The following is a 26988-nucleotide window of genomic DNA, read 5'->3' on the forward strand; positions in this document are numbered from 1 at the left end:
TATAAAACGTGGCTTTATTCAAACTTTGCAGTCCATACAGTCATTCACAAGTCATGTATCCAAGCACCTCTCTCTCCAAGGTGTTCATGAAAAGAAGTCATTCATGCGTGTGTATGTGTGCGTGTATGTATGTGCAAGTGTGTGTATATGAGTGAGTGTGTTGAGTGTGTGTGTGTGTTCTATGTGGTTTACTTATGTGCGCATGTATCCTTATGAGTGAGCTGACCTATGTGTGTACACGTCTGTGCACAGGTGTGCGTGCAGATGGAACTGGTTTGTGTCAATGATAGCTGAGAACACTGAAGTCTGCACAGGTGTGCGTGCAGATGGAACTGGTTTGTGTCAATGATAGCTGAGAACACTGAAGTCTGTGGACAGGTGTGCGTGCAGATGGAACTGGTTTGTGTCAATGATAGCTGAGAACACTGAAGTCTGCACAGGTGTGCGTGCAGATGGAACTGGTTTGTGTCAATGATATCAGAACACTGAAGTCTGCACAGGTGTGCGTGCAGATGGAACTGGTTTGTGTCAATGATAGCTGAGAACACTGAAGTCTGTGGACAGGAGTGCATGCCACATGTCTGACTTGTGTGGGTGCAAATCGGCACTGGGTAAAACGTGGTGATCAATTCTGACAGGACTAGAACAATCTTCCTCACAATGACAGAACAAAAACAATGACAGGAAAATCTTCTTCACAACGACAGAACTAGAACAATTTTCTTCTTCACAACGACAGAACTAGAACAATCTTCTTCACAACAATGACAGAACTAGAACAATCTTCTTCACAACAATGACAGAACTAGAACAATCTTCCTCATAACAATGACAGAACAATCTTCCTCACAACGACAGAACTAGAACAATCTTCCTCACAACAATGACAGAACAATCTTCCTCACAACAATGACAGAACAATCTTCCTCACAGCAATGACAGAACAATCTTCCTCACAGCAATGACAGAACAATCTTCCTCACAACAATGACAGAACAATCTTCTTCACAACAATGACAGAACAATCTTCCTCACAACGACAGAACCAGAACAATCTTCTTCACAACAATGACAGAACAATCTTCCTCACAACGACAGAACTAGAACAATTTTCCTCACAACAACAATTTTCCTCACAACAATGACAGAACTAGAACAATCTTCTTCACAACAATGACAGAACTAGAACAATCTTCCTCATAACAATGACAGAACAATCTTCCTCACAACGACAGAACTAGAACAATCTTCCTCACAACAATGACAGAACAATCTTCCTCACAACAATGACAGAACAATCTTCCTCACAACAATGACAGAACAATCTTCCTCACAACAATGACAGAACAATCTTCCTCACAACGACAGAACTAGAACAATTTTCCTCACAACAATGACAGAACTAGAACAATCTTCTTCAGAACAATGACAGAACAATCTTCCTCACAACAATGACAGAACAATCTTCTTCACAATGACAGAAGTCTTCCTCACAACAATGACAGAACAATCTTCTTCACAATGACAGAAGTCTTCCTCACAACAATGACAGAACAATCTTCTTCACAATGACAGAAGTCTTCCTCACAACAGTGACAGAACTAGAACAATGGTCATAACAAGAATGATGGAACAAAAAAAGAACATAAAAAAGGTATGCAAATGACATAATCACCACAATTACAGACAGAACAAATAATTACCATGAATAACAAAAAATTCATACAGATGAACATACAAAAAGGGCGTACAACACGAGAATAAATGCAATACATAAATGCCAACTACAGAAAGATACATGTTAAGTATTTAAAGAGAACCAACTTACTGGATTAATATTTACTGGTTCCCTGTAGTGGTAGGGATCAGAATAGTAAGCAAATCAACACAAGGTATAACGGAATGAAAACAGACACCACCTGTGGGTTTATCTGAACCATAAAAACCTACGTTCATACATTCTGCAGTTAACAGTCAGTCAAAACCACTAGAAAACATAATTCAAAAGAGTCATTTACTGCCATGATAATACATGCTGCAGTTAAGAAGCAAGTCGAACCCAATGAAGAAAGACAATTCAGGGATCATTTACCACTTTGACAGTACATTCTGCAGTTAACAGTCAGTCAAAACTGTTGAACAAAAAAAATTAAGTCATTCACCATTATGATAGTACATTTTGCAGTTCATAGTCAGTCACAACCACTGATAAAACAAAATTTTTAAGAGTCATTTACCACTATGTTAGCTCATTTTGCTGTTAATACTTAAAACCCTTGAAGTAACAAAATTCATGGGTCATTTAGAACAATAATAATACATTTTCCAGTTGATACAAAAACCCTGGAAGTGACAAAATTCATGGGTCATTTAGAACAATTATACATTTTCCAGTTGATACAAAAACCCTGGAAGCAACAAAATTCATAAAATCATATTTACCTGATATCAAAAAGGAAGCTCCCCATCCAGAAAAAACACAACAACAAAACCCCCCCAAAAAACCCACCAAATCAAGAACAACAAAAAAACGAAAAAAAAGGAGAGTTGAATTCAACACACTGACCCTCTGGTAAAATAAGAGGTGGTATACTAAGGGAGGCTGCTAGCAGCAACAACTTTCTATCTCCCCGCTTGAAATCAGTGGCATTTTGGACTGTGTGCCAGCCAGGAGCCCGCAGTGAATTGTACTGTGCTATTTTGTCACAACATATTTCTCTGTGTGAAATTCAGACTGCTCTCCACAGAGAGAGTGCACTGCTACAGTGAAAGCGCCACCCTTTTTCCCCTGTCTGCCTGCAAGTGTGTTTTCTTGTCCACGTAGATTTTTCTACGTAATGCTGCCTGAATTTTGTACCCATGGATTCCTTAACGTGCGCAAAGTGCATGCTACACACAGGACCTCGGTTTGTCGACTCATCTGAATGACTAGCGTCCAGACACCAGCTGAAGGTGTGGTGGAGGGGGGGAAAATACTTGTGAGTGTTCGATTTAATCCCGAACACATAGATGCATAGATTCTCCCACTTCCAAGGTGGATGTGTAAACCACTCAGCAGCCGTTGTGGTGAGGCCACATGTTGGGAACTGACAGCCGGTGAGTGGACAGGTGCACCACTATCTAGAGGGCACAGATGCACCACTAAGGCACAGATGCACCACTATCTAGAGGGCACAAAGAGACCGAAAAACTATCAACACACACACACACACACACATACACACACGCATTCACTTGAGAAGCTAGGTGAAATAGAACTTCACGTCAAAACACCAGAGTAACCTCAGTCTTTCACTTGAGAAGCCAAGTTAAATCAAACTACGAATGAGAAAAGGTTACACCCAGACATTCACTTCACCTTGGTGAAATGGAACTTGAACCAAACTAAAGAGGCTGACTGTTATGAGAATGACCACGGCTGTGCCGCTTAACTTCCAGCAGAGCTATTTAGTTTCAGAGTTCAGTGAGCGGTCAGGAGCACGGCTGCTGACCTAGATTCCTCTGGGATGGGAGGGGGGGGGGGAGGGGAGCGCGCGCCGCGCTCTTTGTGCCTATGTTTCCAGCAGAGAAAGGTGTATTGTTTAAGTGATTTTCATTTAATCATATTCGTGCACACCGGTTTTTGTTTGCTGTCATTTTTGTGTACATGATTCCAGTGAATGTGAACTTTAAGTGTGTTGTGTGATTTACCAGACACTGTCCGAGTGTTTGTGTTACATCCAGTTATTTGACCTAAGTGTGTGTGTGTGAGTGCCGACAAAAATGGAATCTGGTGCGGTAGTGGCAGCATTGCTGACTGGGCAACACACCTTCAGTGAACACTTGAGATGTTTGGATAATATGTGTCGTGTGTGTGGTGAGCGGGTTCTCAGAAGAGATAAAGATAAGGGGTTGAATGCAAGACTTTGTGCCAAGTATTCTTCTGAACTGTTTCGTTTTTTCGGTCAAGATGTTTCGAATGATGAAGAGGGCAAACATCCCACATGCATTTGTATCAAGTGCTACAAAAAAATGAACAAGGGGGGGAGGCAACACACGCAGTCGTCAATTCACTCAAAAAGAAAGTATTAGGGATGCAGTCACAAGATGACAAACTGCGTGTCATCATGCAAGAGCACATGACTATTGTCTCCCCCATGCTTCAGCAAGTCGTACCCCAAGCAGGAGAATCACGGCACAAATCAAAAAGTAAAGAATAAAGAAATTTTCAGCCCTGTTCTTTTCTCCACCCTGAATCCCTCCCTCCCGCACACACACATTGTAAGGAAAAAACAAGAAAAGAAAAAAAATGTTTGAGTTTAGTCAGTGTCACACTTCAACTGAGTGGATTACCAACTACAAACAAGGAGTTCATACGGATTTATAAGTTCAGGTAGGAATGGATTTCATTATTTAGAACTTACAAATGCATGTCAGTACGTTACATTGTGATCGTTTACTAAAAGCATGGTATCGTCAAGGTGTATCTTTTAGACTGACCAAATGCATGTCGCAAGCAAAGGCACACATACTGACACGCAAAACATCTAGTCGGCGAAAATCTCTCCCCCCCTCTCTGTGTGCGTCTCTCTCTCTCTCTCTCTCTCTGCGTCTGTCTCTCTCCCTCTCTCTCTGTGCCTCTCCCCTTTCTCTCTCCGTACACGTTCCTCTGTTTCTCAGTATGTCTGTCCCTGCATATATATGTCTGCCTGTCCGTCTCTCTTCCCGTGATGTTGAGAGAAGTGTGAAACTTAAGTGGCTGGCAGCAGTTCTCAGTGGAGCTGATCGTTAAATACTGATACTAATTCCGGGGCCGTCTGCCACCTCTAGGTAATGTATCGGCTATATTTTCCTTCCAGTTGTATCGTGGAGACATGCATGTATATCATGATACAAGTTTTATCTCCAAGTAAAACGATGTACACACACAACACGGAGTTGAAATTGAACTACGTTCCGTGTGTGTTCCTCAGTTCGAACAGAATGTTCGTGTGCTCGCTAAGTTTTGGACCGCTTGTACACTGCCTGTAGGAAATTAAACCTGCTCATGTTTGGTATCGTTAAATTTGTCAGAAAATCACACATCCATTCACACCCATAGCGCCCTTCTTGTTGCATTCTGACATAGAGTATTATTTTTTAAAAGCACATAACCCTGTTTCTGACAGTTTATCAGCAGCAGCGAAGCTGTTCACAGCTGTACACACTGCCCGTGTAACATGCGCTCCGCAAAGAATAGCGCGAAGTTAGTGGTGCGCCAGAGCGCTGCCCCATATACTGCCTGCCTGTCTGTCCAGGCTATCACCTTTCCAACGTTTCGCGCTCGCTCGCTGTTCATCCCTCTCCCCTCCGCTTCGCGCCAAAACTAAAAGGGCTGCCTTGTGCCGCCGTGTGACAGAACTCCAGTGAAGTTCATACAAAACTTAAGTTTAAAAGTGATCAACGACACTACTGAACGACACAGACAGCCCAAATTACATACAAAGCAGACTTCAACTGGCATGTTCAAAGCCGTACGCAAGATAACATTACAACATGTGACAGAATGGACACTTCATTTCTCAGCTGTTGCCGTGGGAAACCAAATGCTCAACCTCTCTGATAAATGAAATCAAACTAATTCTTTCATCATTCTCACATACACTCACACACACACACAGACCAAGTGATGTTGATGGCTATCTTCCCACACACACAGGGCACTCAGGACAGAGTTCTGTTCAGGTTTCTGTGGTCTGAGATTGTGGTACCTATCGTCTCTGAGCATGGACATGAGTATCTGCAGACAGGGGGCCTTGATATACATGTATAAAAAAAAAAAGTAAAAAATCAATGGTAAAAGCAAACATCATTCTGTGACAGCCATTCTGTGACAAATGCAGACAGGAATTCATGCGACTAGCCGGGACCATCCATTCTGGTTTCTTTCTGTCAAAGTTTGTCCCTGAAAAACAAAACAAAACCCCCAAACTGTGTTAAAACTCATAATCAAAATGTGTTTCTTTTGTTACAATTGATAAAGAAAGTGTGATAACAACTTTAAAATGCAACTGCAGCTGAGCAGCTAATTTATATACAACACTTATGAAAAGAGGGAGAGAGAGAGAGGGAGAGAGAGGGAGGGAAGGAAAGAGAGAGAGAGAGAGAGAGTCTGTCTCCCTTACTGTTTGTACCAGAGACGACTTTCCAATGTTGAGTGTTTTTCCCTCTTTTATTTTATTTTATTTTCAATATAGAGCTATACTCTACAGCCATTGAAAATCCAAATACAAAATTTACCACATTGCCAAACACAGACCTTGCCTTTCAAGGACATTGTTGACATCCACTACACAGCTATACCTAAAGCGTGGGCTATCTGACATCCACTACACAGCTATACCTAAAGCGTGGGCTATCTGACATCCACTACACAGCTATACCTAAAGCGTGGGCTATCTGACATCCACTACACAGCTATACGTAAAGCGTGGGCTATCTGACATCCACTACACAGCTATACCTAAAGCGTGGGCTATCTGACATCCACTACACAGCTATACCTAAAGCGTGGGCTATCTGACATCCACTACACAGCTACACCTAAAGTGTGGGCTATCTGAAATCCACTACACAGCTATACCTAAAGCGTGGGCTATCTGACATCCACCACTCTGTGTGAAATTCGGGCTGCTCTCCCCAGGGACAGTGTGCTGCTACCTCTCTTCCCTGCGTGTCTGACTGTCTTATTGTACAGCTCTTTTTTTTTTGTTCTTCTTCTTTTTTTTTTGCTGCCCCATCATCTGCACTGTTTCAGTGGCATTACTCACAGGCTGCTCATTTAGATTCCCCCATACACATATCGTACAGCTCTTTGATGAGTTGTGAAAACACCATAATAAACACACCATTATCATTACTATCATCACCACTGACCTGACTTCCAACACACCAACAACAGTGAATGGAGACTGAGCAGTGATGACCCACCCCTTCAGTACCCTGACAACTGATGATGATGACCCACCCCTTCAGTACCCTGACAACTGATGATGATGACCCACCCCTTCAGTACCCTGACAACTGATGATGATGATGACCCACCCCTTCAGTACCCTGACAACTGATGTCAATGATGACCCACCCCTTCAGTACCCTGACAACTGATGATGATGACCCACCCCTTCAGTACCCTGACAACTGATGATGATGATGACCCACCCCTTCAGTACCCTGACAACTGATGATGATGATGATGACCCATCCCTTCAGTACCCTGACAACTGATGATGATGATGATGACCCACCCCTTCAGTACCCTGACAACTGATGATGATGACCCACCCCTTCAGTACCCTGACAACTGATGATGATGACCCATCCCTTCAGTACCCTGACAACTGATGATGATGATGACCCACCCCTTCAGTACCCTGACAACTGATGATGTCAATGATGACCCACCCCTTCAGTACCCTGACAACTGATGATGTCAATGATGACCCACCCCTTCAGTACCCTGACAACTGATGATGATGACCCACCCTTCAGTATTCTGACAACTGATGATGATGATGATGACCCACCCCTTCAGTACCCCGACAACTGATGATGATGACCCACCCTTCAGTATTCTGACAACTGATGATGATGATGATGACCCATCCCTTCAGTACCCTGACAACTGATGTCAATGATGACCCACCCCTTCAGTACCCTGACAACTGATGATGATGATGATGACCCACCCCTTCAGTACCCTGACAACTGATGATGATGACCCATCCCTTCAGTACCCCGACAACTGATGATGATGACCCACCCCTTCAGTACCCTGACAACTGATGATGATGACCCACCCCTTCAGTACCCTGACAACTGATGATGATGACCCACCCCTTCAGTACCCTGACAACTGATGATGTCAATGATGACCCACCCCTTCAGTACCCTGACAACTGATGATGTCAATGATGACCCACCCCTTCAGTACCCTGACAACTGATGTCAATGATGACCCACCCCTTCAGTACCCTGACAACTGATGATGTCAATGATGACCCACCCCTTCAGTACCCTGACAACTGATGATGTCAATGATGACCCACCCCTTCAGTACCCTGACAACTGATGTCAATGATGACCCACCCCTTCAGTACCCTGACAACTGATGATGTCAATGATGACCCACCCCTTCAGTACCCTGACAACTGATGTCAGTGATGACCCACCCCTTCAGTACCCTGACAACTGATGATGATGATGATGACCCACCCCTTCAGTACCCTGACAACTGATGATGATGATGATGACCCACCCCTTCAGTACCCTGACAACTGATGATGATGATGACCCACCCCTTCAGTACCCTGACAACTGATGACGTCAATGACGACCCACCCCTTCAGTACCCTGACAACTGATGACGTCAATGACGACCCCCACACTCACCCCTCAGTGCCGAAACGATTGAGGATGTCGATGACAGTGGAGACAAAGGCCTGGTGCTGCTGAGGGGAGTTGACCACAATGCTGTGCAGCTTGGTCATGTAGCTGTCTATGGTGTCCACTGTGGGGTACTCCTTGGTGCCTGGAACACGCACCACCACAACGTGTCATGGCAAGGAAACCTTTCTCTGCAGGCACTTAAAACAACACAGAGGAAGGAACAGAGACATTTCCTCACATGTCCCGCCCTGCACCCCCCACCCACCACAGTGGAGTGATGGCCTAGAGGTAACGCATCCGCCTTGGAAGCGAGAGAATCTGAGCGCTCTGGTTCGAATCACGGCTCAGCCGCCGATATTTTCTCCCCCTCCACTAGACCTTGAGTGGTGGTCTGGACGCTAGTCATTCGGATGAGATGATAAACCGAGGTCCCATGTGCAGCATGCACTTAGCGCACGTAAAAGAACCCACGGCAACAAAAGGGTTGCTTCTGGCAAAATTCTGTAGAAAAATCCACTTCGGTAGGAAAAACAAACAAAACTGCACGCAGGAAAAAATATTAAAAAATGGGTGGCGCTGTAGTGTAGCGACGCGCTCTCCCTTGGGAGAGCAGCCCGAATTTCACACAGAGAAATCTGTTGTGATAAAAAGAGAAATACAAATACAAGGAACCCTTTCTTTGTAAGCACGTAAAGAACACAAAGGAAGGAACAGAGACGCTGCTGGCCGCACTCCATCCCCCCACCCACACCCCCCAACAAACCCCACACGCACCTGGCAGAGGGACGTGGGCGAAGCGCTGAGCCATCAGAGTCCTGACTGCGTCGTAGTGGTGCTGGAGGGCCGTGTTGGACTGACGCTGCTGGCCACACTCCATCTCCAGGCGCTCCACTGCCTGCCGCATGTTGTCGATGTGTTTGGACAGCACCGCGTTCTGCTCCTCCAGCTCCGTTGTCTGCTTCCGCAGCTGTCGCAGCTCCGTGTCACGCGCTGTGGACACACACACACACACACACACACACACACACACACACACACACACACACACACACACACACACAGTTGTCTTGAACTTGAGAGTACTGGACCAGTCGGGTCTTTGACCCAACAATGGCTCTTGACCTTTACACACACACACAGTTTCAGTTTCAGTAGCTCAAGGAGGCGTCACTGCGTTCGGACAAATCCATATACGCTACACCACATCTGCCAAGGAGATGCCTGACCAGCAGCGTAACCCAACGCGCTTAGTCAGGCCTTGAAAAAAAAAAGAAGGAAAAAAAAGGGGAATAAATAATAGATAAGCGTACATAAATAAGTAAGTAAATAAATAAATAATAATTATAATATGTAAAAAGGGGTAGTAGTGATAATAATAACATACACATTGAACACCCCCCCCACACACACACACACCATTGGGTCATCCAGTTTTGTTTTTTTTTAACAACAGGGCCTGATGATTAAAAAAAATCATGATCAACACACCATTTTCAATGAAAAAAAAAAGAGCAAAACTGCACCCATCTGTTCTAACAGCTGTCTAGCCTGGCTGCTTAAAACATGCACAGACAACTTACCGAAGTTCAGGAGGCAACTTCTTTTTGGGCTTACCATTTCTATATTCAACAGCAACTTGAACATCAAAATATTTATGACCATTATAAGAGGAGTGGTCTGTTAGACCATAATTTTCAATCACGACATCACCATCACCAGGTGGCTTTGTTGGAACAATTTTCTAAATAAGGGACAGTGGAATCATGACATCACCATCACTAAGTGGCTTTGTTTGAACAATTTTCTAAATAAGGGACAGTGGAATCATGACATCACCATCACCAAGTGGCTTTGTTGGAACAATTTTCTAAATAAGGGACAGTGGAATCATGACATCACCATCACCAAGTGGCTTTGTTGGAACAATTTTCTAAATAAGGGACAGTGGAATCATGACATCACCATCACCAAGTGGCTTTGTTGGAACAATTTTCTAAATAAGGGACAGTGGAATCATGACATCACCATCACCAAGTGGCTTTGTTGGAACAATTTTCTAAATAAGGGACAATGGAGCCCAAGCTCTTAGCTCATCACCATCTTTAAGTTCTAAAGTAACAGTCATATTCCGAACACACATGCAGAGTTCTTCCTTTTGCTATCTCGTCAGCCTTGCCAGTCAGTGCACGAGTCGCTCTCCTCTCATCACTATCCCCATTCCATCAGCCTTGCCAGTCAGTGCACGAGTCGCTCTCCTCTCATCACTATCCCCATTCCTCAAACAACAAAAGACAAGAGGGTGTGTCCTCTGGAGAGGAACCAAACCAGAGCCATGGCCTCCACTCCACATCCACACAGGAGTGGCAATCCACCAACGGGAGGTTGTGTTACTCTTTTTGTCACAACACATTTCTCTGTGTGAAATTTGGGCTGCTCTCCCCAGGGACAGCGCATCGCTACACTGAGAGCGCCACCCTTTTTTTTTTTTTTTTTAATACTTTTTCCTGCATGCAGTTTTATCTGTTTTTCCTATCGAAGTGGATTTTTCTTCAGAATTTTGCCAGGGACAACCCTTTTGTTGCTGTGGAAGCTTTCACGTGCGCTAAGTGCATGCTGCACATGGGACCTCAGTTTATCGTCTCATCTGAATGACTAACGTCCAGACCACCACTCAAGGTCTAGTGGAGGGGGAGAAAATACTGGCGACTGTACCGTGATTCGAACCTGTGAGCTCAGATTCTCTCGCTTCCAGGGCAAACGCGTTACTTCAATGCCATCACTACCAGCCACAGCTACTTTCCTTTTCTCCGTATAAGCAGGAAGTAGTTTGCACAGCAGGGAATCGGACCCCTGCTGGAGTATGCAGTGAATGTGTGAGCTGAGGGACACCTCTCCACTCCAGCTCCACATGTTGGTGAGGTGTTGTTCAGCCCAACACTGAGGCTGTGACACACCTCTCCACTCCAGTCCTACATGTTGGTGAGGTGCTGTTCAGCCCAACACTGAAGCTGTGACACACCTCTCCACTCCAGTCCTACATGTTGGTGAGGTGATGTTCAGCCCAACACTGAAGCTGTGACACACCTCTCCACTCCAGTCCTACATGTTGGTGAGTTAATGTTCTGCCCAACACTGAAGCATGGAACACCTCTCCACTCCAGTCCTACATGTTGGTGAGGTGTTGTTCTGCCCAACACTGAAGCTGTGAGACACCTCTCCACTCCAGTCCTACATGTTGGTGAGGTGATGTTCTGCCCAACACTGAAGCTGTGAGACACCTCTCCACTCCAGTCCTACACGTTGGTGAGGTGATGTTCAGCCCAACACTGAAGCTGTGAGACACCTCTCCACTCCAGCCCCACATGTTGGTGAGGTGCTGTTCTGCCCAACACTGAAGCTGTGAGACACCTCTCCACTCCAGCCCCACATGTTGGTGAGGTGATGTTCAGCCCAACACTGAAGCTGTGACACACCTCTCCACTACAGTCCTACATGTTGGTGAGGTGATGTTCTGCCCAACACTGAAGCTGTGACACACCTCTCCACTACAGTCCTACATGTTGGTGAGGTGATGTTCAGCCCAACACTGAAGCTGTGACACACCTCTCCACTCCAGCCCTACATGTTGGTAAGGTGATGTTCTGCCCAACACTGAAGCTGTGACACACCTCTCCACTCCAGCCCTACATGTTGGTGAGGTGCTGTTCAGCCCAACACTGAAGCTGTGACACACCTCTCCACTACAGTCCCACATGTTGGTGAGGTGCTGTTCTGCCCAACACTGAAGCTGTGAGACACCTCTCCACCCCAGCCCCACATGTTGGTGAGGTGCTGTTCTGCCCAACACTGAAGCTGTGAGACACCTCTCCACCCCAGCCCTACATGTTGGTGAGGTGCTGTTCTGCCCAACACTGAAGCTGTGACACACCTCTCCACTCCAGTCCCACATGTTGGTGAGGTGATGTTCTGCCCAACACTGAAGCTGTGAGACACCTCTCCACCCCAGCCCCACATGTTGGTGAGGTGATGTTCAGCCCAACACTGAAGCTGTGACACACCTCTCCACTACAGTCCTACATGTTGGTGAGGTGATGTTCTGCCCAACACTGAAGCTGTGACACACCTCTCCACTCCAGTCCTACATGTTGGTGAGGTGATGTTCTGCCCAACACTGAAGCTGTGAGACACCTCTCCACTCCAGCTCCACATGTTGGTGAGGTGATGTTCTGCCCAACACTGAAGCTGTGAGACACCTCTCCACTCCAGTCCTACATGTTGGTGAGGTGCTGTTCTGCCCAACACTGAAGCTGTGACACACCTCTCCACTCCAGTCCCACATGTTGGTGAGGTGCTGTTCTGCCCAACACTGAAGCTGTGACACACCTCTCCACTCCAGCCCCACATGTTGGTGAGGTGCTGTTCTGCCCAACACTGAAGCTGTGAGACACCTCTCCACTCCAGTCCTACATGTTGGTGAGGTGCTGTTCTGCCCAACACTGAAGCTGTGACACACCTCTCCACTCCAGCCCCACATGTTGGTGAGGTGCTGTTCTGCCCAACACTGAAGCTGTGAGACACCTCTCCACTCCAGTCCTACATGTTGGTGAGGTGCTGTTCAGCCCAACACTGAAGCTGTGAGACACCTCTCCACTCCAGTCCTACATGTTGGTGAGGTGATGTTCAGCCCAACACTGAAGCTGTGAGACACCTCTCCACTCCAGTCCTACATGTTGGTGAGGTGCTGTTCTGCCCAACACTGAAGCTGTGAGACACCTCTCCACTCCAGTCCTACATGTTGGTGAGGTGCTGTTCTGTCCAGCACTGAAGCTGTGAGACACCTCTCCACTCCAGTCCTACATGTTGGTGACGTGCTGTTCTGCCCAACACTGAAGCTGTGAGACACCTCTCCACTCCAGCTCCACATGTTGGTGAGGTGATGTTCTGCCCAACACTGAAGCTGTGACACACCTCTCCACTCCAGTCCTACATGTTGGTGAGGTGCTGTTCTGCCCAACACTGAAGCTGTGACACACCTCTCCACTCCAGTCCTACATGTTGGTGAGGTGCTGTTCTGCCCAACACTGAAGCTGTGAGACACCTCTCCACTCCAGTCCTACATGTTGGTGAGGTGCTGTTCAGCCCAGCACTGAAGCTGTGACACACCTCTCCACTCCAGTCCTACATGTTGGCGACGTGCTGTTCTGCCCAGCACTGAAGCTGTGACACACCTCTCCACTCCAGTCCCACATGTTGGTGACGTGATGTTCTGCCCAACACTGAAGCTGTGACACACCTCTCCACTCCAGCCCCACATGTTGGTGACGTGATGTTCTGCCCAGCACTGAAGCTGTGAGACACCTCTCCACTCCAGTCCCACATGTTGGTGACGTGATGTTCAGCCCAACACTGAAGCTGTGACACACCTCTCCACTCCAGTCCCACATGTTGGTGAGGTGCTGTTCAGCCCAACACTGAAGCTGTGAGACACCTCTCCACTCCAGCCCCACATGTTGGTGAGGTGCTGTTCTGCCCAACACTGAAGCTGTGAGACACCTCTCCACTCCAGTCCCACATGTTGGTGAGGTGCTGTTCTGCCCAACACTGAAGCATGGGACATCTCTCCACTCCAGTCCCACATGTTGGTGACGTGATGTTCAGCCCAACACTGAAGCTGTGAGACACCTCTCCACTCCAGTCCCACATGTTGGTGACGTGCTGTTCAGCCCAACACTGAAGCTGTGACACACCTCTCCACTCCAGTCCTACATGTTGGTAAGGTGATGTTCTGCCCAACACTGAAGCTGTGAGACACCTCTCCACTCCAGTCCCACATGTTGGTGACGTGCTGTTCAGCCCAACACTGAAGCTGTGACACACCTCTCCACTCCAGTCCTACATGTTGGTAAGGTGATGTTCTGCCCAACACTGAAGCTGTGAGACACCTCTCCACTCCAGTCCCACATGTTGGTGACGTGCTGTTCAGCCCAACACTGAAGCTGTGACACACCTCTCCACTCCAGTCCTACATGTTGGTGACGTGATGTTCAGCCCAACACTGAAGCTGTGAGACACCTCTCCACTCCAGTCCCACATGTTGGTGACGTGATGTTCAGCCCAACACTGAAGCTGTGACACACCTCTCCACTCCAGTCCTACATGTTGGTGAGGTGCTGTTCAGCCCAACACTGAAGCTGTGAGACACCTCTCCACTCCAGTCCTACATGTTGGTGAGGTGATGTTCTGCCCAACACTGAAGCTGTGACACACCTCTCCACTCCAGTCCTACATGTTGGTGACGTGATGTTCAGCCCAACACTGAAGCTGTGAGACACCTCTCCACTCCAGTCCTACATGTTGGTGACGTGATGTTCAGCCCAACACTGAAGCTGTGAGACACCTCTCCACTCCAGTCCTACATGTTGGTGAGGTGATGTTCTGCCCAACACTGAAGCTGTGAGACACCTCTCCACTCCAGTCCTACATGTTGGTGAGGTGATGTTCTGCCCAACACTGAAGCTGTGAGACACCTCTCCACTCCAGTCCCACATGTTGGTGAGGTGATGTTCTGCCCAACACTGAAGCTGTGAGACACCTCTCCACTCCAGTCCCACATGTTGGTGAGGTGCTGTTCTGCCCAACACTGAAGCTGTGACACACCTCTCCACTCCAGTCCCACATGTTGGTGAGGTGATGTTCTGCCCAACACTGAAGCTGTGACACACCTCTCCACTCCAGTCCCACATGTTGGTGAGGTGCTGTTCAGCCCAACACTGAAGCTGTGACACACCTCTCCACTCCAGTCCCACATGTTGGTGAGGTGCTGTTCAGCCCAACACTGAAGCAGCAGGTCAGACTCACCTTTGTTGTGGTCCAGAAACTCCTCCGTGAAGATGGGGATGTCAAACGTTCCCGACTCCTCTTCATCCACGCTGAAATTCTGCACACACACACACACACATGCACACACACACCAAACAAAAATATACACAACACACACACATACATACACATTCACAGCACACACACACACATACACATCACACACAATACACATACACATGTACACATGCACACACACAATCAAACACACACACACACAATACACATACACATGTACACATGCACACACACAATCAAACACACACACACACCACACTGCATTACACCGCACACACATACACTATCATGTCCAACACCAAGAAGAAAGGACCCAAACCACAGCAGCCATCATGATACACCTGTATCGCCAGCGCAAGACACTGCACTGGTTGTCTGCACACACCTACATTTCTCACAGAGAAAATGGCACCAACACTCTGCATAAACACTCCACAGTACTCCTACTGCCAATGATTATTATCATTCTCATGGAGCTATTTGTCATGCACACTGGTCATGACACTAACAAAACAGAACGTGAACAATTCAGAACCATACTATTCCTGTTTGCTGTCTTTCAGTTCACCCGATCCTGCATTTTTCAGCAGCATTTAATGTTTGAAACGTTTCAAGAAATAGTGATTGCTTTCTTCTTCTACTTCAACAAGTATGTGTTTGCTGTATGTAAGCCATGACAAATGGTACTGTCCAGTGAACCAGTGAATATGTCAAGAACAATAAGGAGATAAGTGATAACTACTTCCTTTATCACCTCACTCGGTGAATATGTCAAGAACAATAAGGAGATAAGAAGTGATAACTACTTCCTTTATCACCTCACTCGGTGAATATGTCAAGAACAATAAGGAGATAAGTGATAACTACTTCCTTTATCACCTCACTCGGTGAATATGTCAAGAACAATAAGGAGATAAGTGATAACTACTTCCTTTATCACCTCACTCGGTGAATATGTCAAGAACAATAAGGAGATAAGTGATAACTACTTCCTTTATCACCTCACTCGGTGAATATGTCAAGAACAATAAGGAGATAAGTGATAACTACTTCCTTTATCACCTCACTCGCTCCAACTCCATGTGTGTGGAGGTGGGGGTGGGTGGCAAGTCTGTGTATGCATTAAAAAAAAAAGAAAAAAAGAAAAAAAAGAAAAAAAGAAAGAAAAAAAAAAGGATTGACATCAAATGCTACGGAAGTCTATTTTCAGTGACGAATCCAGTGATGGTGCGGCACTTCTTGGATTTTGCTATATGCATTTACACACAGTATGTGTGTGAGTGGGAGGGGGGAAGGGGGGGGGGGGGCGGGTAGGTTTTGTGATCAGCAAAATCATTTTTCTTTACTGTAGTTTGGGGGCTTGAATTGTAAAAACTACAGATGAATCGTAGTACTGGGCAGGTTTGGTATTGGTAAAGGTAGGTAGGTAGGTAGGTGGGGGGGAGGGGTGTGTGCGTGCATGCGTGTGTGTGTGTGCTTGCATCTGTATGTGTGTGTGTGTGTGTGTGTGTGTGTGCGCGCGTGTTGGGGTGGTTGTGTATGTGTGTATGTGTACAGTGCTGTGTGTGGGTGTGAACAGGTGAGAGTGTGCGTGCATGTGTCAACAACCACAAATTATATACAAGATGGTGTGCACAACTTCAACCTGACACTGCAATGCTGGTCACACCTATGTAGGCTGACATTTAACTCATCAACAACCCTGGACTCATTCACACTGGGTTTCATCAAAACTAACAGCAACACCTTTCAGCCCATCTAAAACACAGTGGGGCGACAACAAATCCACACCAACTCCCAGGTACATGTGAACAGAAAACAGAAGTCAGACTGGGAGACAGACATGGTGCACTTACCTCCATTCCTGAGGTGGTGAGTGTCTGGGTGCCGTCACCTTCACTGTCTGCAACACACACACACACACCATGCACACACACCACACACACACACACCACACACACACACACCATGCACACACACACACCACACGCACACACACCATACACACACACACAATAACACAACTTTCAGCATCACCTTTGTTTTTTTTTTTTTTTTACTAACACCCACCTGCCCTTTTACCTGTCATCAAAGGACTGACAGTCTCACCTCTGTCATGAACATTGTCATGAACATCACCACTGTCATGAACATTGTTATCAACGTCACCATTGTCATGAACATTGTCATCAACATCACCTCTGTCATTAACATTGTCATCAACATCACCACTGTCATGAACATTATCATCAACGTCACCATTGTCATGAACATTGTCATCAACATCACCACTGTCATGAACATTGTCATGAACATCACCACTGTCATGAACATTGTTATCAACGTCACCATTGTCATGAACATTGTCATCAACATCACCTCTGTCATTAACATTGTCATCAACATCACCATTGTCATCAACACTGTCACAACATCACCACTGTTATTAACACTGTCATAAACACCACCAGTCGTTAACTTTGTCATCAACATCACCTCTGTCATCAACATTGTCATCAACATCACCACTGTCATTAACACTGTCATCAACATCACCACTGTCATGAACACTGTCACAACATCACCACTGTCATCAACATCACCTATGTCATGAACACTGTCATCAACATCACCTATGTCATGAACACTGTCACAACATCACCTCTGTCATTAACACTGTCACAACATCACCTCTGTCATTAACACTGTCATCAACATCACCTGTCATTAACAATGTCATCAACATCACCAATGTCATTAACAATGTCATCAACATCACCACTGTCATTAACATTGTCATCAACATCACCTCTGTCATTAACATTGTCATCAACATCACCAATGTCATTAACAATGTCATCAACATCACCATTGTCATTAACATTGTCATCAACATCACCAATGTCATTAACAATGTCATCAACATCACCATTGTCATTAACACTATCATCAACATCACCTCTGTCATGAACATTGTCATCAACATCACCATTGTCATTAACGCTGTCACAACATCACCTCTGTCAAGAACATTGTCATCAACATCACCACTGTCATTAACACTGTCATCAACATTCTCATCAACATCATCATTATCATCATCACATAACTTTAGCAATGAACTGCTTCCTGAAGGACTGCCCTTTAGCTTTAGCAATGAACTGTTTCCTGAAGGACTGCCCTTTAGCTTTAGCAATGAACTGTTTCCTGAAGGACTGCCCTTTAGCTTTAGCAATGAACTGTTTCCTGAAGGACTGCCCTTTAGCTTTAGCAATGAACTGTTTCCTTAAGACTGTCCTTTGGCAATGAAATGTTTCCTATGGACTGACCTTTAGCAGTGAACTGTTTCCTGAAGGACTGCCCTTTAGCTTTAGCAATGAACTGTTTCCTAAAGACTGTCCTTTGGCAATGAAATGTTTCCAATGGACTGACCTTTAGCAGTGAACTGTTTCCTGAAGGACTGCCCTTTAGCTTTAGCAATGAACTGTTTCCTAAAGATTGTCCTTTGGCAATGAAATGTTTCCAATGGACTGTCCTTTGGCAATGAAATGTTTCTTGAAGGACTGACCTTTAGCTTTAGCAATGAACTGTTTCCTAAAGATTGTCCTTTGGCAATGAAATGTTTCCAATGGACTGACCTTTAGCAGTGAACTGTTTCCTGAAGGACTGACCTTTAGCTTTGGCAACGAACTGTTTCCTAAAGACTGTCCTTTGGCAATGAAATGTTTCCTATGGACTGACCTTTAGCAGTGAACTGTTTCCTGAAGGACTGACCTTTAGCTTTGGCAACGAACTGTTTCCTGAAGGACTGCCCTTTAGCTTTGGCAATGAACTGTTTCCTCAAGGACTGTACTTTGGCAATGAAATGTTTCCTATGGACTGACCTTTAGCAGTGAACTGTTTCCTGAAGGACTGACCTTTAGCTTTGGCAACGAACTGTTTCTTGAAGGACTGACCTTTAGCTTTGGCAACGAACTGTTTCTTGAAGGACTGACCTTTAGCTTTGGCAACGAACTGTTTCTTGAAGGACTGACCTTTAGCAGTGAACTGTTTCTTGAAGGACTGACCTTTAGCTTTGGCAACGAACTGTTTCTTGAAGGACTGACCTTTAGCTTTGGCAACGAACTGTTTCCTGAAGGACTGACCTTTAGCTTTGGCAACGAACTGTTTCTTGAAGGACTGACCTTTAGCTTTGGCAACGAACTGTTTCCTGAAGGACTGACCTTTAGCTTTGGCAACGAACTGTTTCTTGAAGGATTTGTAGGCGTCTGTCTGCTGGTAGGCCTCCATCTCTCGGTTGTACCGCTCCTTGTCTTTCTCTGCGTCGTCAAGGTAACGCTGACACAATGTGAAAGACTTTGATGCATGTGTTACTTTTGGAGTATTCAGTTACTTTACTATCTTTTGAAGCACCTGATTTTGGTATGAAGATCACTTAACTATATATATCCATACTATTCACTTCGAAGGTCACTTATTTATACATGTATCCTTCATTTAACCAAGGTCTTTATTCACTTAATGCAACTTTTGTTGTCACTGTTTCTTTCTTTTGTTTATCTAACTGCTTGCACACAAGTTCATGTGAGTCAATGTATGTATGTGATGTGTAATTTGTGTGTTATGTGTAAGTGTATGTGAGTGTGTGAGTGTTTGTGTGTGTGTGTGTGAAACAGCATACAGTTTGTACATACATGTATTTCAGTTAAGGTGTTGACGACAAGACACAGACAGACAGACAGACAGATGGACAACTGACAGGAAGAAATGGCAATCAGTCAGACATAAAGATGCCTGTATGTACTACAGAGAAAACAATGGACATAAACTGAATGTCAACCCGAGAAAAAAAAGAAACACCCCCCCCCCCACCCACCCCCCAAAAAAAAACCGCTTTGGCAATGAACTGGCAATGGGAGAGCCTGTTCCAACTTTGCCACAGAGAGGGAGTGAGACACCCCGACGATAACTGGTCAGGCATGGACACCTGATCCAGTGTTCGCCAGTGACCAGGGTTCAAGACCCCATTTCAGCATGATGTCAAGTCCTCGGGGAAGGCATTTTTTTTCCCATCACTCTATCCAGGTGTGAAGGGGCATTGGAATTTGGTCAGGAACGGTTAGAGGTGGAAGAAGACAGAACCCTGTTCTCCCATGCCTAGTCCTAGACGCAGTGGATGTGGATTCACTGCCCACATGGCCATAATAGCTAAGGGATATTTAACCTGTAAGTATTACATTGTACCTTACAGAGAGGGCTAGTATGGGACTTCTAACCTCTTACCTTGAACCTAACAGAGAGGGCTAGTATGGGACTTCTAACCTCTTACCTTGAACCTAACAGAGAGGGCTAGTATGGGACTTCTAACCTCTTACCTTGAACCTAACAGAGAGGGCTAGTATGGGACTTCTAACCTCTTACCTTGAACCTAACAGAGAGGGCTAGTATGGGACTTATAACCTCTTACCTTGAACCTAACAGAGAGGGCTAGTATAGGAATTTTAACTTGAACCTAAAAGAGGGCTAGTATGGGACTTTTAACCTTTTAACTTGAACCTAACAGAGAGGGCTAGTATAGGACTTTTAACTTGAACCTAAAAGAGGGCTAGTATGAGACTTTTAACTTGAACCTAAAAGAGGGCTAGTATGGGACTTTTAACCTTTTAACTTGAACCTAACACAGAGGGCTAGTATAGGACTTTTAACTTGAACCTAAAAGAGGGTTAGTATTGGAGAGTGGGAGGTAGACTAAAAAAAATCTTGGTAAAAGTCGACTTACTTGGGATAAAAGAGGTGACGTATCGAGCCACAAGCTCTTCTTCAGGCAAATGAAATGAGTGAGTGACAGACAGAAAGGTACAGACAGAGAGGGAGAGAGAGTAAAGTTCAGGAAAGGAAAGTGATGAGAACTCACAGGAAAGGACCCAAAGCAGGGTGAGTAGAACTGTCAGTGTGAATGTATGAGGGAAAGAAAGGGTTCTGAAAGGGAAGGGTGAGGGAAGGTGGGCAGGGGGTGAGAGGGCAGGAGTGGGGGAAGGGGGTGGAAGAGACTGTTAGTGTTAGGGACATATGAACAAGAAAGTAAAATAATAAGTGAAAATAAAAAAAATAAAAAAATTTGTTAGTATGGGACTTTTAACCTTTTAACTTGAACCAGAGAGAGTTAGTATGGGACTTTTAACCTTTTAACTTGAACCTAACAGAGAGGGTAAGTATGAGACTTTTAACCTTTTAACTTGAACCTAGCAGAGAGGGTGAGTATGAGACTTTTAACCTTTTAACTTGAACCTAACAGAGAGGGTAAGTATGGGACTTTTAACCTTTTAACTTGAACCAGAGAGGGTTAGTATGGGACTTTTAACCTTTTAACTTGAACCTAACAGAGAGGGTGAGTATGAGACTTTCAACCTTTTAACTTGAACCAGAGAGGGTGAGTATGGGACTTTTAACCTTTTAACTTGAACCAGAGAGGGTTAGTATGGGACTTTTAACCTTTTAACTTGAACCTAACAGAGAGGGTAAGTATGAGACTTTCAACCTTTTAACTTGAACCAGAGAGGGTTAGTATGAGACTTTCAACCTTTTAACTTGAACCAGAGAGGGTGAGTATGAGACTTTCAACCTTTTAACTTGAACCTAACAGAGAGGGTAAGTATGGGACTTTTAACCTTTTAACTTGAACCAGAGAGGGTAAGTATGGGACTTTTTACCTTTTAACTTGAACCAGAGAGGGTTAGTATGAGACTTTCAACCTTTTAACTTGAACCAGAGAGGGTGAGTATGAGACTTTCAACCTTTTAACTTGAACCAGAGAGGGTTAGTATGGGACTTTTAACCTTTTAACTTGAACCTAACAGAGAGGGTGAGTATGAGACTTTCAACCTTTTAACTTGAACCAGAGAGGGTGAGTATGAGACTTTCAACCTTTTAACTTGAACCAGAGAGGGTTAGTATGGGACTTTTTACCTTTTAACTTGAACCTAACAGAGAGGGTGAGTATGAGACTTTTAACCTTTTAACTTGAACCTAACAGAGAGGGTAAGTATGAGACTTTTAACCTTTTAACTTGAACCAGAGAGAGTTAGTATGGGACTTCTAACCTTTTAACTTGAACCTAACAGAGAGGGTAAGTGTGAACTTCTAACCTTTTAACTTGAACCTAGCAGAGAGGGTGAGTATGTGACTTTTAACTTACCTTAACCTGCCACAGAGGGTCAGTATGAGACTACAAACTTTTTAACCTGAACCTAACACAGAGGAACACAGAAGGGATCCAGACTACCTGCTTCTCATGCTGGGGCAGCCCTGACCACTCGGCGCCCAGCTGCTTGGAGATCTCCGTGAAGGACAGGTGAGGGTTCTCACGCCGCACCTTCTCCCTCCGCTCCGTCAAGAAGCGCAGGTAGCCCGACAGGGGCTGCTTGGGGGCGTTGATGTCCTTCATGCCCTTCTTGTTCCGCTTCTTGCCCTTCGTCCAGCCCCCTTTACGCTTCACCGGCTGCCAGCACAAATGCACACCATTGCTACTGTCCTCAAAGTGTCTTGGATGACGCATTCCAACTGCTATCAATTATCATATAATACTGACATTTTACAGCAGTAGATAGTCCAGGTTATTTAAAAAGAAATGTCTGACTTTTTTTTTTATTCTTCACTCTTCAAATTATTAACCCCCCCCACCCCCAACACACACAAGCATGTGGGCATGCACACACACAAGTCACAGTACACAATCATAAATAGTACACGGTCAAAAAATACAACTTACAAATTCTGTCAAACTCACTCACTGTTACTCACCGACAGTCATTTTAGTTCATACTGGAAAGGGATAAGCTGCTGAGAATCATTCAGGAGAGGGAAAGGTGGGAACTGTGTCTGTGTATATTCTATGTGAATGACAGCGCAAAAAACATCACACTTACCTCGTTGAGATCTGTGCCGTCTGACAGACTTACACCACTGGCATGCAGTGAACCCACTGGAAAATTAACAACAAAAGTTACAAAGTTTTTCATCTTCGTCATCAGTGTCAAAGATTTTAGTCCAATCTATACATACAGTACACTGCAGTTGTTGAGATAGTGGTCAGTGTCAAAAGAATCATCACTGTCAAACATTCAACACCACAGATAGTGGTCAGTGTCAAAAGAATCATCACTGTCAAACATTCAACACCACAGATAGTGGTCAATGTCAAAAGAATCATCACTGTCAAACATTCAACACCACAGAAACTAAAAACTTCTCATTTCAGTTTTATATAGATAGATAGATAGATATATACTTTCCAACCTCCACCGTCACGGACTGTTAAGTGTAACACCAAAATACTGACCGCAAATAGTGCAATACCACAACACTGTCAGTGTAACACTAGACACTGACTGTAAATAGCGCAATACCAAAACACTGTAAGTGTAACACCAAACACTGGAAATAGTGTGATATCAAATCACTGACTGTAAAGTTATGTAAGTGTAATGCCAGACACTAACTGTATACCGTGTGATACCAAAACACTGACTGTAAGTATGACACCAGACAATGACTGTAAATGGTAATAAGTGTTAACATCAGACTGTCAATCACATAATACCAAAAAAGCAATGTGAGTGCAACACCAAACACCAGACACTAACTGCAGCACCAACCACTGTAACACCAAATATACCAACACCAACACTACAACATCAACACTGTAACAATTAACAGGGACTGCTATGACAAAAAGTAACACACCACTCAGTGACTGCCACAACTCACCTCCCCTCAGGTCAGCGTGTGACGAAGTGCCAAGAAAGCTGGCTTCAGTGGGGAACCTAGACAAAGAAAAACAAAGGAAATTATAAACAAAGCAATCAGTAATGGCTACCGTGACCTCTGCCCCTGATTCTTTATGCTTTTAACTCGTTCACCACCAAGTTTGTGTGTGAAAAACACTCCCCAGCATAAAATATTTTAGGCTCAACGCTTTCACACATCACTGTCAGTCATATAATTAGGTTCAAGTCAAAACAACACAATGAACTTGTTCACTTCAAACTGGGTCAGGGGGTGAAGTTTAGTCATTGTTCTATTGCCCAGGAAACTGGCTGCAGCTGTCAAGCTTTGTAACAGTGTGATAAATGGTCATTTTTAACACGACCCCTTGATTTCTAAAGTCCCTATGGTGGTGAACTGTCTGGTCTACAAAAGTCACCTATGGCAGCTAAAAGTTTTTTGGTTTTTTTTAAACCCCATGAAATTTCTTCATTTCATAAGGGAAATCATCAGACATTTTTGTCAACAGGGTTGACTGGATTAGACTTATTTTGTTGTGTCTGCAGTGTATTTGGCTGTGTTTGTTCCTGTCTGTTATTATGTGTTATTTATGCTCTCTCAGTGAATCTGTCACTGTTTAATAATCATAATACTGATCCATGTAAAAAGAAAAAGATTATATATATAGATTTATATATATATATATATATATATATATATATACTATATATAAAGGGAAGCAGGAGGAGGGAAGAGCAAACCCCGATTGGCAAAATTTAGAACTCTGATTCTGTCACCCTCTCTGTGAGTCTACCTGCATCTAACTAAACCTTCATTCCTGTCTTCATTACCCAGACTCCACAGTGAGATCAGTGGTTTCCTTGCCCACATCATCGTCCAGGTTGTGGAACTGACTCAATCCAGACATCCCAGAAAGCATTGTAGCACTGGCACGGGGTCCCAAATCCATGACGGTTTCTTCCTGTCACACACACACATGCCAAGTTCATGTAAAGTACTGGCAAAAGTACTGGCAATGTTTGCTTTAGTCTGAAAGGAAATTTTCTATCTAAAATAACGTTTAAATAACATACTTACCGTGACCCAACTAGTGCAGACTCCGGCAGGGGTCTGACATTCCTGCCTGTGCAAACTACTATCCGCCTATGCGGAGAAAACGAAACTATGGCCGATAACCTCCCGGAAGTAGGTAACCTCCCCTTTGTCCCGCTGGCTAGCGCCCTTTTTTGACGGCAATATTGACAAGGCAAGTCTAATTCAAGTAAGATTTATTCCAAAAAGTCTCCATTGGGGCACATGGAGAAAAAACAAAATGGACATGAGGCAAACAGTACATGGTGACAATGTATATCACAAGGTTATACAGTACATGACAGAAAACTGTAATAAAATGAAATAACGCTGCCTTCAGAGTATCACTTCTTCTTGTTCTACCTCTAATGTCCAACGGTCGTTGCTGACCTTTACTGACATTTATGTGCATGACCATTTGGTTTATTTACCCCACCATGTAGGCAGCTATACTCTGTTTTGGGGAGTGTACATGCTGGGTATGTTCTTGCTTCCATAACCCACCAAATGCTGACATGGATAACAGGATCTTTAACATGTGTATTTGATTTTCTGCGCGTGTATATACATGAAGAGGATTCAGGCACTAGCAGGTCTGCACATACACTGACCTGGGAGATCAGAAAAATCTCCACCCTTTACCCACCAAGTGCCATTACCGTGATTGAACCAAGGGCCCTCAGATTGAAAGTCCAACACTTTAGCCATTGCGTCTGTCAAGCACAAAAGCATCTAAATTCAAATCACATTTGATAACATTAATGACAAAATGACATTGATTACTGAATCAGTGTTATTTCTATTCGATCATCTTGATGGATGCCACAACTCCCAGTGGTTAGAGTGACACGATATATATCATATGAATCTGAGGGACCTGGGTTAAAATCCTGGCATACCCCCGAAAGCGGAGTATGGCTGCCTGCATGGCTGGGTAAAAAATAACGGTTATACACATAAACGCCACTCATTACATGTTTTATATAGGAGTGAATGTGGGAGTTGAAACCCATGAACGCTGAAGAAGAAGAAGAAATCCTGGCATCATCTGATGGGTAAGAGGTGAATATATTCTTCTTATCTCCCAGGTCAACTGAATGTGCTGTCCTGCTACTACATTAACTCTCTTCATTTTCATAATCAAACATGTGCAGGTGTCCATGTTAAAGGTCCTCAATCTGTGTTCTGACACTGAAAACACAGAAAAATACCCACATGCATCAACTACACAGGAATCAAGTTGATGGAGGCGTGTAATAGGGAGGTTTCGTGTTAATCTGAATCAAATATGAAGTATATGACATACAATAATGGTGTGTGCATGCATCACATTATCGCCCAGAATGGCAAAACAAAGTCCTGGTTGTACTGGACTAAACCAAAGTACAGTAGCCAAGTGTCTCCACTACTCACTCAGTCACTGTTTCTGGGTCAGACTGACAGATATTACAAGACCATCAGTTATTGCCATGAAAGAGACTCAAATTAAATCTTATCATCTTTTTAATGTTTCTGCACACATCCACTCAGTCAAGGATTATACAAAAGCAGACGAATTTTTCGAATGTTTTACCGCATGATGCCACATGGTGCCGATTTTTCTGTTCTTTGTTCATGATGAATTGAGAGTTCGAGCAATATTTGTCACTTATCGAGAACAATTAAGTCGCTGTCATCCTGTTATGACTGAAATGCATAACGGATAAAAATTTCCATATCAAATGAACCGCAATTCACTTACCTAGCGAGCAAGCATGTGCTTCTGTTTTGATCAGAATTTCTCAGTAGAGGGCTGTGGCAAATGAACAAAATGGCGAGAGAGGTTCGTCG

The 26988-nt window shown here is 44.5% G+C and overlaps 1 protein-coding gene and 1 long non-coding RNA gene across 2 annotated transcripts; one reads left to right on the forward strand and one right to left on the reverse strand.

Annotated features, from left to right (window-relative positions):
* Positions 1–1700, forward strand: LOC143277858 (uncharacterized). The gene is made up of 2 exons (XR_013053795.1): positions 1–440; positions 501–1700. It is a non-coding gene; the product is annotated as an uncharacterized LOC143277858 (long non-coding RNA).
* Positions 1701–5377: 3677 nt separating this feature from the next.
* LOC143277859 (high mobility group protein 20A-like) lies at positions 5378–26988 on the reverse strand. The gene is made up of 11 exons (XM_076582797.1): positions 26900–26988; positions 24918–25048; positions 24070–24125; positions 23229–23284; positions 22586–22801; positions 19527–19641; positions 17160–17206; positions 15265–15343; positions 9181–9396; positions 8410–8548; positions 5378–5923 (listed from the first exon to the last, which is right to left on the reverse strand). Exons 2-11 carry the CDS (start codon positions 25034–25036, stop codon positions 5911–5913), a joined length of 1056 nt encoding a protein of 351 aa, XP_076438912.1. The 5' UTR covers positions 25037–25048; positions 26900–26988; the 3' UTR covers positions 5378–5910.

This window comes from Babylonia areolata, chromosome 35, assembly GCF_041734735.1.
Source record: "Babylonia areolata isolate BAREFJ2019XMU chromosome 35, ASM4173473v1, whole genome shotgun sequence".
Lineage (NCBI taxonomy): Eukaryota > Metazoa > Mollusca > Gastropoda > Neogastropoda > Buccinidae > Babylonia > Babylonia areolata.